Raw genomic sequence first — 15665 nt, forward strand, 5'->3', positions numbered from 1 at the left:
CAGTATCACCAGCCACGTAACAGCCCTTCATATACACCTCAGGCAGAAAGGGTGAGTCCTGGGTCTGTTAGAATAACCAACAGTTTATTAAAAGCTTGCCATGGGGCTCTGTGCTAGCCCCAGAGCTGGGAGGGACTCCCATGACTGCCCCCAGACCTGGGAGCAGCCCCTCTCCTTGTTCCCCTGCCCCAGCTCTGATCTCCATAAAAAAAAATAATAATAAAAAAAAAAAGACGAGACGGCACAGGACGTCAGACGGCGAAGGGAATGAAGGGGCCCAGGCATCCCGACCCCAAGACCCCCTCCTGCTCCCTCTCCTAGGCAGGCCTTTCCTCCTGTTCTCCCCACCCCAGGTCCGGGGGGCCTGGTGACCCCAGTCCAGGGGTCCGCGGCCCCATTGCAGAGGGTAGTATAGTTCTCTGAATATAATGTATCTAGACCCACCCTTCCCTACCCCAGGGGACTAGATGAATATTTGACACGCACGCTGTCTCCCTCCTTTCCCAGGCTGTGGTGGAGAGAGACCCTGGCACCATGGTGGGCGGGCCGGGGCTCCTGGTCAGCCTTGAGGCACCTACGCCCAAGCTGACCCCGGGCCACTGGCCAGCCCAAGAAGCTCATGAGATGAGGACGTTTGTGGGGAGCTGGAACCAACCTCCTGGCCCCCCACCCCCCATGGGTGGGCCTAAAGCTTACAGCCCTCGGATCAGGCTCCACCCACCCCTGCCCCGTTCATCTGCTGGTCCCCCTGGCACCTCAGGAGTAGAAGTGGGAGGAGCCATTGAGGATATGGGAAGCGACACTGGTGCTGCGGCTCAGAGGCCCGGGCACAGCGGCAGCGGGGGGGCCCACGGCGTCGCTGCCACTGCCCCCCGAGGCTGCCCGCCGCAGGGGCTGGGGGCTGTTTCTCAGCAGCAGCAGGGCTCCACCACGGGGCGTCCCACTCTGTGCTGGGGGCCCCAACCAGTTTGGGGGACCTGGGGGAGCCAGCAGAGCGGGCTGACGCCAGGCTGGGGGGGGCATGCCTGGTGGAGGAGGGCCGTGGCTCCAGTGTGCCCCAGACCGGGGAACAGGACGAGAGGGCCAGGCAGGGGCAGGGGGCGGGGCAGGATAGCCCTGGGCGGCAGCCTCGGCTGGGATGCCCCCCAGAGCCATGCTGGAGAAGCCCAGCCTCATGCTCTCGGCATCGAAAGCCTCGATCTCACGGGCCTGCCGCTCGAGCAAACTCCGGATCCGCTCAGAGCGCCCCGTCTGCAGGGCCAGCAGTTCCTCTTCTACCTGGGCGCCCGGAAGAGAGAGCAGAGTCCGGTGCGGGCGGGGGCCCCGCCCTCCCCAGCCCGTCCTGGAGGCAGAGCCCCTTACCCGCTGCTCCAGCAGCGCCCGCCGCAGAGCCACCCTCTGCTCCAGCTCCCGCAGCTCCCGCTCGTGCTGACTCTCCGTGCGGATCTTGATCTTGCTCTGGTAGGCATTGAGCAGCTCCAGCTCCTGCTGAAGCTGCTGCCGAAGCGCCTGGAACTCTGCCTCTTGGGTCTCATCAAGCCGCAGCTGGGAAGAGGAGGGACGCGTTTCAGGGGCCTCTCCCCCGCCCCTACAATCCTCCCCTGCCCCAGGTAGGCCTGGGCCCTAAGGTTTCAAGCAGCAGCCAGTCTCAACATCTATGAAAATGAAAGGTCGTCATACCCTGTGACACAGCAATTACACTTCCAGGAATTTATGCCCCAGGTATACTAGCACATGTGCTCGAAGGTGCTCACTGAAGCGTTGTAACAGCAAAATGCTGGAAACCTAAATGTCCACCAATAAGGGATGGGTTAAATATACATGGTGCATCCATACCATGGAAAATTCTACACTGTTAAAAAAAATAAGATAGTGTACTGACATGGAAAGACGTCCAAGAAATACTAGGTGGAAAAAAAAGAGAACAGTACGTAAAGTATGATACCATTTTTTACTTAAAAAATTTTATATAACTTTTCAAATGTGTAAAGAAAAAAGTCTAGTACAATGAATTAACAACAGTTACCTCTGAGAGGTGGGACTGGGTGAGAAAATGACAGCGAACAGGGTACTTGTACTTTTCACACCATGTGTGTATTTTAAGTGGCCCATTCCAGTATTATACGTGATCATTTTTACAACAGCAACTTTCAAAATCCTCCAGAAGTCTGAGTAAATCGGCTTGAGGGCTACAAGCATTTTGATTTGCTCCCTGTTCACACATTACATTAACTCAAGCTCAAGAAAAAAATTATGGGCGGGCCCGTGGCTCAGGTGGTTGGAGTGCAGTGCTCCTAAAGTCAAGGTCGCGGCTCGATTCCCACAGGGGCCAGTGAGCTGCGCCCTCTACAGCTAAGATTGTGAACAACAGCTCTCCCTCTCCCTGGAGCTGGGCCGCTCTGAGCAGCCGGAGGTGGGTGTGGACTGCTGTATGTTGCCATAGGCTACTGTGCGCTGCCAGGAGCGGCCGGTGGCAGGAGTGAGTGGCCGGTGAGTGGCCGGCAGCCGGCCCAGCCAGAGCTGCCCTGAGCTGCTGTGAATGGCCGACCGACAACCAGTGACTGACTGCCTCAGCTGGGGGGAGCGCAAGGCTCGTAACACCAGCACCCGCCAGGGAGCTGCGTCCTACACAACTAGACTGAGAAACAATGGCTTGAACCAGAGAGTGGGGGCGAGGCGGAAGAAGAGGGGGAAAAAAAAGAAAAAAATTGTAGCCACTATTGCCTTGGTGGTTCTCGGTAGAGTAGGCAGGCTGGCTTTGTCAAGACCTTAAGAAAACACTTAAGAAACAGAATAAAAGCATTGTGGAGAACACTAATAGTGGGGGTCTCTGAGTTTCCCAGCAACAAAAAGCCCTGTCTCTGTCCACACCCCCCCCCCGCCACCCCCCCTCCCACTGCCGGGAACTAGGACAGAAGTGCAGAGGCGGCCTCCTCCTCGCTCCCTCCCTGGACCCCCCAGGCCTCACCGCCTGTGAGCTGAGCATCTCCGAGATGGACTGGTCGTACTGCTCGGCTAGGATGGCCAGCTTGCGGGTCTGCTCTTCCTTGAGCCGCTTGAGGAGGCTCTTGTGCTGGGCTTTGGGCGTGGTCTCCAGGAGGTGAGCCCGCAGAGCCTTGTACTGCCGGGTCTGGATCTTACACGTCTCCTGGAACTGCTTCTTGATCTGCAGCTCCTTAGACTGTGCAGTGGATGGACCGAGGGGAGATGGGGGTGGGGGGGGGAGGAGGAGGAGGAGGAACGACCAGGGCGGAGGGGGAGAAGAGAGAGAGGAGGAGGAGGAGACAGAGCAGAGACAGGGAGAGGGAGAGAAACAGAAAACATGTTAGACAGAGGGGGCGGGGGGAGCTGTATACAGACAGACACGGAGAGATGGGACTGTGTTGAGAGACGTCAGGAAGATTCTTGATGGGCAAGAGATGCAAGAAAAACAAGATAGGTTCCAAGAGCACATTCAGAGTCGGGTGGAAAACTCACAAGAGAACAGCAGGAGTTCACGGACAGGAAGCTGAGACTCTTTATAGAGCACGGAGTGCACACGAGAAGTCTGACCATGCAAAGAGGGAGAAGTATGACTAGAGAAAGAAGCCTGTGAGCAGACAAAGGACGTGCACAAGAGTGAGTGAGAAAATCAAGTCAGACAACACACCCACAGAAGAGAACACCACAGCTGGACAGGAAGGCCCAGGTTCCGCACCTCAGGGTGGGAGGGAGGGAAGGAGGATAAGCACTGAGCTGAGAAATGGATAAGAAGGGGTGGCCCCGTCTCGGGCCACAGAAGGGAAAGGGACAAAGGAGGTGGCCAGAAAGGGCCTGACAAGTTCAGTGGGCCAGCAGCTGCCATCCTGATTAGGTCTCCACATTCCAGCCTTCCCCTTATGCACTCAGCTCCCACGCCAAGCCCACGACCAATCCCATTTCCATGGCCCCCACATTCTCTGCCTGGTCCCCAAACTCACCACCCCCTACTGTGGAGGGTTTCTAGTCCCATCCCCCAGTCCTCTAAGGTAATGCCTGATGTCAGGAGAGAAATTCCGCTCCCAGGAAGAAGTGAACCACACGGAAGAAGTTGGGAGACAAAGCAGGGGATCAGAACAAAAGGACCCAGAACCCAAGGACTCTCTGGAAGGAATCCACACACAGGGCAACTAGCGGGACCAACAAGTGCTGTGGAAGTTCAACGGGGTCCCCTGAGCTGGTGGTGGTCATGAGGCAACGGAGCTATGAAGGCAGAGAGGATGAGGCTGAGTGAAAGGGGTTGAGATAACGGAGGTGGGTGAAGAGGTCATGGAACTGGGGACCAAGCGTCCAGGCTGGGGGCATACCGGGGAGGCTAGGCGGCAGGACAAAGCAGACAGAGGCAGCCTGGGCCAAAGGTACAGTTCCGCTCAGATATTTTATTTGTGTTTGTCTTTTTCTTTTTTTGGTGGGGGAAAGGGGACAGGTTGGAAGGGAGACAGAAAAACAAAATCAAAGAGAGAAAAAAAAACATGACTGTCCCCCCCACCCCCTCCCACGGCCCCTGGCCCCAGGCCCGAGTCAATGAGGGTGAGGATGAGCACACACACAGCGGGAGAACAGCAATAACTTAGGGGGAGGGAGGGGCGTCAGGAGCACACGAAGTGCAACCTCCGGACGCCACAGTGGAGGAAGCTGCCTGTCTAGAGGTGCCCAGGGCTGGGGTGGGGGGCGGTGGGAAGCATACTGAGGAAGGAAGGGTGAGAGGGAGGAGAGGCCCGGGTCTGGACCATGTCACTGAGTGGTGGGAGATAAAGTGCTCGATGCTTTCGGTTTGGGCTGGGAAGAGCGAGTCGCTCACCTCCAGGGAGGCAGGGCCCGCGACTGGCGGGTTCGGGCTCTCCGCCCGGCTAGAGTCCCTGGTGGTGGCTGGCGGGAGGCAAGGGACCCTGCCCGGCGCTGGCTGCGTGGTAGCAGCCTGGGGATACGGCTGGGCCGTTCCCCGCGAAGTAGGCCCCAGCTGGCCAGCGTGTGGATGGCCCAGGGAGGCAGGTGGGAGGCCAAGCCCTGGCTGGCCCGTGCCAGGCGCCAGTTCCAGCCCTTGCACAGGGCCCAGAACCTTGCCAACAGGGCTAGCGGGTGTCGGGCAGCGCGGGAATTACCCCGCCGAGGCCCAGGGACAGGCAGGCGGCTGCGGAAGCCATCCTTGTTGGTCTTGGGGTAGAGCGCAAACAGACCCCGGTCCCCCACTGCCCCACAGCCCTGCAGGGCCCGAAAGGCCAGGGGCGATAGACGCAGCAGAGCCCGCAACCAGAGTCGCGAGATGCCCCGGCGCATCCGAGGGCCCTGCTGCCGCACCCACTTGCCCCCGGCGGCCACAGCTGCCAGAGGGAGAACCAGGCCTGGCCAGGCGAGAAGCCAGGCGGCCCCAAGGCCCAGAGGGACACCCAGAAGGCCTCGGCGCCAGCTCAGACCCAGGACAGCCCCCAGGGCAGTGCCCTGGGCCAAGAGCAGGAACAGACTGGGGGGCAGGTGCAGAGCTGTACAAAGAAGTAGGTAGGAGGCCCCCAGGCCCACCAGCCCCACCTCCAGGGCCAGCAGCGAGGCCTGCAGGCCACCCCCACCCTGGGCCGCCAGCAGGGGGAGCAGTAGCAGAAGTAGCAGGGGCAGGAGGCCAGAGGACGACCCCACTGCAAAGGAGAGGCCGGCCAGGAGGCCATGGGACAGGAGTCCAGAAAACTGGCTAGCAGGGCCAGGCCTCGGATGTGTGGGAGGGGGTTCAGGGGGGATATCTGGTGAGGGACAGCCATCGCCAGGATCCCGTGGGGTCCTAATTGGAGAGCCCTCATCTTCCTCCTCCTCCTCCTCAGGGACTGGTGTCAGTGGTGGGCCCTGGACCCAGCCAAACTCGAACTCCTCCCCCAGGAGGCATCCCTCCTCCTTCCCCCACAATCTCCATGCCCCAATCCCCTCCTGGCCCACAATGCTCCTCTCCTGAGGTGCCAGCGATGGGACTCTAAACTCCTCCATGTCCTCGTCATGAAGACCCCAGATTTCCTCATCAACCCAATGCCTATGACTTTGTGGGCTGGGACTAGGGGCTCCTGCTTCTCCCCCCAGCATTCTCTGCTCTTCGGCTTCCAAGGTGGCCCCCTCCTGTCCCAGAATCCTCCTCTCTGGAACTGCTTCCTCCTCCTCTCCCAGAATTCTTGGGTCCAGGGCTGCCTCCTGGCCCGATGGGCAGGGCTGCTCCTCTCTAGGGGTGCCTGCGCTGGGTGCTCCCAGAGCCCCAGGATCAGGGAGCGAGAGGCTGGGGGGACGCTGGCCTGCACGTACTTTGAGGCTCTTGGGCTGCTGGCGAACCTGGGCCGCGTGCTTCTGCCGCAGCTCCTGCTCCCGCCGCTTGTTGTACTCCAGCTGGTTGCCCAGCTCCGTCTGGTGCTGCAGGCGGGTGAGCTCCGCCCGCGTGCGCTGCACGGCCTGCAGCTGCCGCAGCTCCAGCTCCCGCGTGGCCTCGTGCTGCCGCAGCAGCAGCGCACACTCCAAGTCCTTCTGTGTCTGCTTCTTGTTCAAGTCCTGAGCAGAGGAGGGAAGGCCCAGCGTCAGGGGCCCTGGTGTCGGCAAGTGAGTGCCCCACGACCCCTCGGCAGGAGAAGCCAAGCTCCTGGCGGACGGAGGGAACGCGAGCAGGGTCTGAAGGGCACGAGACGCTAGAGCAGTGTCCAGGACGCTGAGCCCCAACAGGAAGGAGGGTGGGGTGGGGAGCGGGTAGGTGTCTGGGGGAGGCCGACCTCTCGCAGCAGGTCCTGGTCCAGGCTGTGCCGAGCCAGCAGCATCTTGCGCTTGTACTGGCGACACTGCAGCTCGAAGTACTGACGCTGGCGCCGCAGCAGCCCCGCCTCCTCCTCCGCCTGGCACTGCTGCAGCTGCTCCTTCTGCCGCAGCAGCCACTCGGCCTTCTCCCGCTTGGGCGTGCTGGGGTTCTCCTGGAGCTCCTGGGCGAGCGCGGGGGACAGCAGGCCGTCAGGGCCCGCCTGCCCACCACAGGGCTCCACCCACTGTGCCGCCTGCCTACCTCCTTCAGCTGCTCCTTCCGCAGTTTGTAGGTTCGCTTCTGTGCCTCCAGCAGGGCAGCCAGCTCCTTTTTCTGCTGCCCGAGAATGTGCTGCTGGAACTTACGCTCCTCGGCCTGGGCAGCACGTGCCTCCTTCTCACCGATGGCCTGGTGCCGCCGTGCCAGCTTCTCCGCCTCGGCGCCAAAGCCAGCCCGCTGTGCCTCCAACTCCCGCTGCAGCCGTGCACTGTGCTCCTCTCGCTCCCCCCGCAGCCGAGACTCCAGGGCCAGCAGCTGCTTCTGGTGCTGCCGCCGCATCCGCTTATAGCCGCTGAGCTGCTCCCGCAGCGCTGAGTCCTGTGCGTGCTCCTGGATTTGGCGGCTGACCTGGGCGGACAGAGGGCGACCAGGGCTCAGCCAGGGCCCCGCTTTGGTAACACACGGTCTCCATGCTCCGTGGACAGAGAGTACGGGCTTGAGACTCGGGGGTTCAATCCTCATTTGGTTCCTTCCTCACATGTAACCTCTCGGGGCCACCCACCTCAATGGGATAGTGGGGACATAATCTACTTCACAGGCTGATGTGCCTGAGTGAGATATAAAAGGCGCTGAGCACAGGCCCTGGCATACAAGTAGGGACAGTTCAGATTAGTTCCAAGGAGGAAAGGAACCAGACAGACCTGGGCCGGACCCCAACTCTCCCACTTACTGACCTGCAAGTGACTGTAAGCAAGTTAAGGTCGCTATGCCTCAGTTCCCTCATCTGTTAAATGGGGCAATAATCCCACCTCATAGGGGACTGTGGAGATTAAGTCTGACACATACACATGTAATAGTGTCTAGAACACTCTAACCCTGTAAGTGTGGACCCCTTACAGCCTGCGCATGGAGCGGGATCGGGGCCATGAGATGCTAGAATGACAAGAACACTGGGCCTGGATAGCTTCGTCTGAGGATGAGCTCAGGTCCCACTGTCAAGGGGCTAGGTCAGTGGACAACAAATTAGTCCAGGGGCCAGTCCCCGGGAAGTCACAAACCTCCTAGCACAGAATTACAAAGCAACAAGCATCACAGGGTCTGAAAAGCTGTTTGAGCAGAACAAGCAGCTCAAGCAGAGACCACAAGGACATACGTGACCAACCAGTAGCCGCTAAGGGGACTGTCGGTGCTGACAGCCTGGCAGGAATGCAATCTAAAGGTTTATTACAGGTGTGCGTGAAAAACTATGTTTCATGGCAAGTCTACCCACTTTTTCCTGTCAACTGAGAAAAACACTGCTATGACTTCACTTTAAAAAAAGGGCCAAGATCCTGCTACAGCATCTGAGAACCACCTAAGGTGCCTGGGCAGACAGCTGCACGAGTCACAGCTGCACACCTCAGAGGGGGTCGTCCCCTCAGGGGCGGGAAGAATTAAGTGCAGGTGTGGCGGGGTCTGCAAGCCCGTCAGGAGCATGGGGGGGGGGCACCTGAACACCACGCCTGCCCTCCAGGAGCACAGGACCTGGCGCACCTGTCATATGCTGCTCAGGAGCGCCACACCACACAGGTGGGAAGCACCTGGCCGGCCAGGAGCCTGGGAAGGCGCCCAGCAGGTGCTATGTAAGCCCAGCCCCGAAAGTGGAGTGAGTCCGTAAAGCGAGGAACAACCGTTTTGGGCAGTGTGACCATAACAGACTGTTGGGAGAAGGGAGGAGGGAGGGTGGAGGTGAGGAGAAGGAGAGACAGTGACAGGCATTGAGGGTGGGACCGAGGAGAAAATCACTCGGGACATAGGAAGAGAGCTTGAGGCTCCAGGCCCAGGGCGCCGGTGGCACTTACCAGGGAGGCGGTGCGGATGGTGGCAAAGTGGTCCCGGTTGCGGCAGTAGGCCCGGCGACGGGTGGAAGAGGCGGGGGTGGGGGCGGGGGCTGCGGGCAGCTGGAGGGGGCCCGTGGTCAGCTCTGGCTGGTAGGGGTCATCATACAGGTTATCTGAGCCCTAGAGCAGGGACGGTGGAAAGGATGCCCCAGGCTCAGGCCACTGGGCCCCAAGGGAGTCCCCCGGAGACCCATCAGCTGCCTCCCCAGGGCGCGCTGCGTACCGGCAGCCGGTGGATGATGGAGCTGTGTGAGGTGACCGTGTGCTCCCCCTCCTGCATCATGGCCATCTCCCGGGCTTCGGGGCCTTCCTCCTCCTCTTCCTCCTCCTCTTCTTCCTCCTCCTCCTCCTCATTGTCTGAGGCGTCTGCCAGGCTGTTGACTGAGCTGCTTTGGCTGGAGGCGCTGATGGACATGCTGGGCACGGAGTGGCTGCTCTCCAGACTGGTCAGTGTGCCAGTCCGGTGCATGTAGGGCTCTGCCTCCTGTGGACAGGGCACAGGCGTTGGGCAGGGAAAGGGAAGGGCAGGGGGTGTGAGGAGGGCTGGGGAGGCCCGAGCACAGCCCGGAGGCAGGCATGGCCTGTAGTAAGGAGGGTGGCAGAGCCAGCGGTCAGTCACCTCCTCCTCGTCTGGGGCCTCAGCGCCAGGGCCGTTGGGCGCCTCCTGGAACAGGATCTTCTTCATCTTGCGGTACTGCAGGTTGTCCAGCTCCCGCACGGCGTCCTTGGTCCTCTGAATCAGGTCCATGATGACGGTGGGTGGCCGCTCCCGGAGCACAAAGCGGTGCTGGGGGACGAGAATGCTGAGGCCCCCACCAAGCGCCCCTGCCCCTCGGTGCCCTCTGGGTCCTGGAATTCTCTCTGGCCTGAGGCTCTCCCGCGGGGCCGTGCCCAGCACAGGCTGATGCTGGCCTTGTCCCGACCCCTCCTCCCACATTCATTTTCACCTCCCATCTCTACTGCGCAGGCTCTTGTTCCCGCAGGCATGGCTGACAGGCAAGAGCAGTCAGGGGGTCTGGATTCTAGTTCAGGTTCTCCATCAAAGTGTTATGTGCCCCTGGACGTGTCCCCAGGGCTCTCTGCAACTCACAGGGGATCCCACAATGATAAAACAAGCAGGTCCAACTAGACAATCTACGTCAGGCCCCAACTAGGCCTCTGTTGGCCCCCCAAGGATCTGTGAAGGGATTGGGGGCCCTTCTACTTTTGATAACTCAAAAAAACACCTAAGGGAAATCATATGTTTACCCATGACAAGGCTACACAGGCTTTTGGCTTGAATTACACCAGATCAGTGCGGTAACCCTGGTTATCGCACGCTGACCAGAAGCTCTGGCTGGCAATATTACACATCTTTGATTAATAAAAGATGGGAAAACAATTTATCACTTAATAAATAAAGGCAGGCTGGTAAGACAGAATCTTGCAAAACTCAGAGTGCCCGGGGCACTGGGATGGGGGTGGGAATTCATACATGAAGTGCTTGGTGAAGGAGAACTGGGAATCGCTAATTTCATGGAGGGGTTTCTTGCAGCTCTAACAAGCTACCTAGGAGAATGCTGGGCCAGTGAGCCCTCACCTTCAGAAGAACCTCTGAGGTTGGTCTGTCTTGAGGGATTTTCTGCAGACAGGAGTCAACAAAATTCCGGAAGTACTCAGACCTGGAAGTCACAGGGTCAGGAAAGGTTTGCAGGGCTTGAGCCCAGAAGCCTCAGCCTCAGCCTGTGGCCAAAACCTGGGACCCAGGAGCCCCAGTCCTTACCAGTGTCCCGACTGGAGCACAGGGGACTCATTCTGTGCAATGTGGTATAAGGCACTCATTGCATTCATGTTGAACAGCGGTGGTTTCCGTTCCGCTGCAGAGAAAGGTCAGAGGGAAGAAAGTGAGAGGTGGCAGGTGCGAAGAGGAGACCGGAATGGAAATCAGAAGACCTGGGTTCACATTCCGGCTCCCGGGCTTCCTTGCTGCGTGATCCTGAGCAACGGACAACCTCGACGTATTCCTCTGTGAAATGCACAGGAATTGCATTTTAGTTGTTGCCCCCTGCACCGCAGGGAGCAAAGAAAGGGAGCAAAGAAAATAACATATACGCAAAAACACCAAGGAAGGTAGAAGGAAGCAGTTATCAGCCCAATATTTATTAGGCGCCAAATGAGAACAAAAACCTTGCCAACTGTTACGAGGAAGATAAAGAAGAGACAGACCGGGCCCTCAAGGAACTTCTAGTCCAACAGGAAAGATTAAATAGACTGATCAAGTAATAACAAGTTCAAACTGTGAGCTGGCACAAGAGGTAAATGGCGGGGACACTGGGTGTGCGTGGCCTTCACGCTGGTACGTTCGCAGGGGACTTAGGGAGGAGCAAGGCCTCAGATTAGAAGCTGCAAGCCAGGAGCCCCCTGCGGCCCAGATAAATGTTTTGTGTCATTTATGTTTTGGCCTGAACAGTGATTTTATAATTAAATTCCAACATGACAATTGAATAATAATCGAAACCTCCAGTCTCAAAAAATAAGCTCTGGCAAGCCGGAGCCCCCATTCCTGTGGAACAATGGACCAGTCTTCTCTGTACTGATCTCTGATCCTGAGCACCAGTTGCCATTTACTACCAGGATTGAGAGATTTTTTTTTTTTTTTTATAGTAGAAAAATACTTCCTTTCTCCAGGTGTCTACCAAACACGAGGAATCAAATGGACAGATCTAGATTTTTCTCATACCTGGCCTGCTTCACACATGTGCGTCACCTGTCTGGCTGCGCCCCAAATGGTGAAGGCAGACACGCAGAGATGGAGCAAAGGGGCGTGCCTGGCATTCTGCCCTTGGCAGAGGACACAATACAAACCAAGGCAAGAAAGTGGGAAGGTTCATGGCACACTCGGGGCGGAGCTCACGAAGATGCCAGGCAGCCTATAGGAAGCAGAGCCTCCGGGTGTAAGGAAAGGTGGAGACGGCTTGTCTCGAAGGGCAGTGGGGAACCACGATGGCTCGGCGGGGGGGGGGGGGGGGGGGGGGGGCAGAAGCCACAGCACAGAGCTGGGGTAGGTCTCGGTGCGAGGACAGACTACAGTAGTCGGGAGGAAAGACCACTGCCTTTGGTCAGAGGAACTCCAGCACCTCCTGCAGGACAGCTGTGCTGGCCTTGCGGACATCTCTCACTAAACAGGGGGGTCAGTAGTGCAGGCTGCAAAGACGAGGCATTCGAAGGCTTGGGGCCTCGTGAACTCACTGGAGCCTAACCCCCTGGCCTTATCACTCTGCCCCTCGCATTACTGCCATACTCCAAACAGCTTAAGCTCGCCCTGGCTTCCCGGCCTGCTCTTCCCTGTCTGGTGTGCTCTTCCCCGCTGACAGCCTTCCAACAGCTGCCTCTCCCTTGTCTGGGGCTCCCGTTGAGACATCTTCCCCAGTCTCTGAACTAGGCCAAGTCCCTTGTGTCAGGGCTGTCCGATCCCTTTAACTCCCTCATTCAGTATTTATCACATTGAAGAAAACAGGCCTGTTTGCCCAAGTGGAATCTAAGTTCCACGAGGGCAGGCACCTTTGTCACTGCTGTACCCCCAGAAACTACCAGTACAGCACATGGCACACGACCGGCACTCAGAAAAGGTTTAGAACTAGAGTGCTGGGCAGGAGAGACGAGTGCTATGAAGTCTTAGCTCCAAGAACGAGCGGGTTTGACAACTGCCTGTATTGGAGACGAAGGGTCGAGTCAAAATGGGTAAGAGCTCGGAGACCTTGAAGGACGGCCTGGTCTGGGGACAGTGGCGAGAAGAGGAGGAGGGAGAAGGGAGGGAGCGCTCACCCAGCTCGATGCAGGTGATCCCCAGGGACCAGACATCCACCTTGCCGTCGTACTGCCCCTCATCCATTGCCAGGATCACCTCCGGAGCCATCCTGGGAGAACGGTCGGGATAAAGAGGCTACCCACCTGCCCAGACCCTACCAACTCCTCCTCCCAACATGCTGCAGCCTCGCCCTACTCACCGCCATGCCCACTCACCAGTATGGGGTGCCCACAAAGGAGTTGGCAGGTGCCATGATGGATGCGGAACCGAAGTCCCCCAGCTTCACCAAGCCTGGCTCTGACAGCAAGATGTTTCCAGCCTTCACATCCCTGCCAGAAGCAAAGCACAGGGATGAGACGCGCATCTCAGGAAGGCTGGGCGGGGGCTCCAGCACCACGTTTACAAGAAGGTTGTAGCCCAGCTGAATGAGGGGCGGTGGAGAGAGCCCCCCGCCCACCATCATCACAGCAGCTTGTACCTGTGGATCATATTGTGGGAGTGCAGGTAAGCCAGGCCCTGAAGAGCCCCGTGGGTCACGGCAGCGATCTCCACCTCTTGGAGGGGCTTCTTGTGTACTGGGGAGGGAGGGAAACATAGTAAACTGAGGGAGCTCAAGGCTGGGACTGGAACAAGCTCCCCTTCCCCCTTCCCTACAGCTTCTCTGCTTTTCTCCCTTCTCTCAATTGTTGGACAAAGGATTACTTACCTTCCAGAAGGTCAGAAGCCGAGCCCAGGCAATATTCCATCACCAGCTAAGGAAGGGTCAAGGGTCAGAGGTCAGCAGAACTGGCCACCCCGGCCATGGCCCTTGGGCAAAGATCCGAAACAGAGGCTTCCTGCTCTAGCCTCCACTCAGCCCATGCCCCCAGGGTAATGACTGGCAGAAAGGCAGCTGAGAAAGCGAGGGGGTGGCGGGAGAGGCCCTAGAGCCACGGCTTCCCCTAGAAAGAGCCCACAGTAGTGCCGCCACTGCCATGGGAATCCCCTCAGAGCCCTGCTCAATCTCCCTCTCCTCCAGCCCGTGTACGTGCCCCTTTCCAACTGCTAAGAGTCTATGGCACTCACTCCTCACACCAGCGTCTCGCTCCTCTGGACGGACACTGCCGCTCATGGCTTTGTCCGAGAACTAAAGCAGCAGGGAGACTTCCTCCTTCCCAAGATCCCCCCACCACGCTGTCCCCAGGGCCCGCCCAGGAGACCAGACCAGGGTATGGATGGGCCTGAGCAGGGGCAACGGCCGGGCCGCAGTGGGGGTGGGGGTGGGGCGCTCACCCAGGCCGTGTGCTCCCTCAGGTAACAGCCCCGGTACTGGATAGTATTGGGGTGCCGAAGCTTCTGTAGGAACCGAACCTCCTTGATGATGTCCTGCCACTTCTGGGGGGCAGCCGGGGGAGGAGAGGCTCACTCAGCCTGCATCCTGAGACGGGTCTCCTGCCCCCCAACCTGGTCTTGTCAAGCCTGACCCACCTCGTTTGACTGCTTTCCACTGTAGGACATCTTCTTGATGGCCACCACCTCACTATTCCGGACATCCCGGGCCTAGAGGACCAGACCAGGGGTGGGGGAGACCCTCCATGAGAACCAAGCAGCGGGCACAACAGGGGGCAGAAAGGGCTGGTGCGTGGAGAGTGCAGAGGGCTGTCTGGAGGCCCAAAGAGGGGAAGAACGCAGTCCCCACCCTACCCCACCCTCCCAAGCCCCAACTCACAAAGTACACGGCTCCAAAGCTGCCATGACCAATTTCCCGGAGGTCAGAGAAGAGCTTTTCGGGGTCATCCTTGAAAAAGAGCTCAGCCACATCAGGGTCCTTCAGGCTCCCGGCCCGGCCCCCAGCTGGCATGGTGGCCCCTGAGGGCCCTGAGAGTGGGGCCTGACCTGGAGAATGGAGATGGGACCCTTAGAGCAAGGATGGGGCCCTCGAGAGAGAGGAAGAGGCCCCTCAAGTTTTTGCCTTCTCCCCTCGTTCCCTGGTGAGGGGGAGGCACAGCTGAGGAAGGGCAGGGGGGGATTAGGAACAACATCAAAGATCCAAAAAAAATGAAGTTGCCCTGGCAACCAGAGCACGGGGGCCGAGTCCCCAGAGTCCCTAAAAGTGCCGGGAAGCCTGTGAGCTAAGCACCCTCACCTCCATCCGCAGCCCTCACTTCCCTGCACCCCTTGCATCTCCCCGCAAGAGGAAAAGATTCTGCCTCCCAGCCACAACCCAGGTTCCCCAAGTGTCCTGTCCCACGTCCCATACCCCAAACATTTCCAGGCATCTTCTTGTCCCCTTGGCGTGGAGGCCCCCTCCTCCCTCAACCTCTCACACCCTGGAAGAGAGCAGGAAATGGCCAGGCCGGAGGCAGTGGAAATCCGGCCATTGTTAGAAGTGGGTACTGGCCCAGAGGGGCCAGCAGACTTGCTCTCCAAAAGGGCTGGGGACACGGTGGCAGGGGGGAGACCGAGGACAGGAAGGCCAGGGATAGAAGGGCATCTGGCTCTGGGGGCCTCTCTGTGACCTGGGCCTCCTGGCTGGTCCAGTCCCAACTGCATACGCGTCACACACAGGGACAGGACGTTTGCAGTGGACAGATCACACTGCTGGGCTTGTAGAGCAAGCACCTTCCATGCATTCTCTCTCTTTCGATCCTCACCAGAACCTCAGGAGGTTACTGCTATTACCCCCATGTTGCAGATGAGGAAACGGGCTCAGAAAGGTTAAGAGATTTGCCCAGAGCTGGTCCTCAACCCCTGTGCTTTCAGAACAGCCCGATGCAACAAGCAGGGCAGCATCGCGATCACCATTTCACAGACGAGATCACTGGGGCAGAGAAAGGGACGAGGAATTCTCCAAGGTCAGAGACCAGGACCTTCTCCTCGCCAGTCAGGCCTGTGTGCTCGTTCCTCTCTCATCAATTCACCACCAGCTCAGTCCCCTCCTGCAGGGAGGCTCCTCTGACCACTGTGGGGCTAGGGGAGAGCTCTTCAAGCACCGGGCCAAAAACCCCAGAGAAGCCCCTGCAGTACA

The 15665-nt window shown here is 58.8% G+C and overlaps 1 protein-coding gene across 3 annotated transcripts; it reads right to left on the reverse strand.

Annotated features, from left to right (window-relative positions):
• Positions 1-63: 63 nt before the first annotated feature.
• Positions 64-14500, reverse strand: TAOK2 (TAO kinase 2). Of its 3 annotated transcripts, none has more exons than XM_019754652.3 (18): positions 14367-14500; positions 14126-14197; positions 13931-14032; positions 13365-13410; positions 13137-13233; positions 12874-12987; positions 12676-12767; positions 10634-10727; positions 10451-10532; positions 9491-9658; positions 9095-9355; positions 8833-8991; positions 7034-7399; positions 6750-6953; positions 6295-6534; positions 2969-3181; positions 1363-1545; positions 64-1278 (listed from the first exon to the last, which is right to left on the reverse strand). In XM_019754652.3, the coding sequence occupies exons 1-18, from the start codon at positions 14496-14498 to the stop codon at positions 757-759; spliced, it is 3147 nt and encodes a 1048-aa protein (XP_019610211.2). In that variant the 5' UTR covers positions 14499-14500; the 3' UTR covers positions 64-756. The 3 variants fall into 3 exon arrangements, with proteins under 3 accessions (XP_019610211.2, XP_019610212.2, XP_074178987.1); XM_019754653.3 differs by lacking the exon at positions 64-1278 and adding an exon at positions 1681-1785 and having other exon boundaries at positions 1408-1545; XM_074322886.2 differs by lacking the exons at positions 64-1278; positions 1363-1545; positions 2969-3181 and having other exon boundaries at positions 4378-6534.
• Positions 14501-15665: the final 1165 nt, after the last annotated feature.

Source organism: Rhinolophus sinicus, chromosome 10 (assembly GCF_057876585.1).
Source record: "Rhinolophus sinicus isolate RSI-liver-muscle chromosome 10, RSI-T2T, whole genome shotgun sequence".
Lineage (NCBI taxonomy): Eukaryota > Metazoa > Chordata > Mammalia > Chiroptera > Rhinolophidae > Rhinolophus > Rhinolophus sinicus.

What these genes read in the sequence shown, in the direction of transcription:
- TAOK2 (XM_074322886.2), bottom strand. Translation starts at nt 14,498, where the DNA reads ATGCCAGCTGGGGGCCGGGCCGGGAGCCTGAAGGACCCTGATGTGGCT. An exon ending in AGGCCCCAGACGAGGAGGAG is followed by an intron (nt 9,356 to 9,490) that starts GTGACTGACCGC and finishes CCCTGTCCACAG; the next exon opens with GAGGCAGAGCCCTACATGCA. An exon ending in ACCAGGACCTGCTGCGAGAG is followed by an intron (nt 6,535 to 6,749) that starts GTCGGCCTCCCC and finishes TCCTCTGCTCAG; the next exon opens with GACTTGAACAAGAAGCAGAC.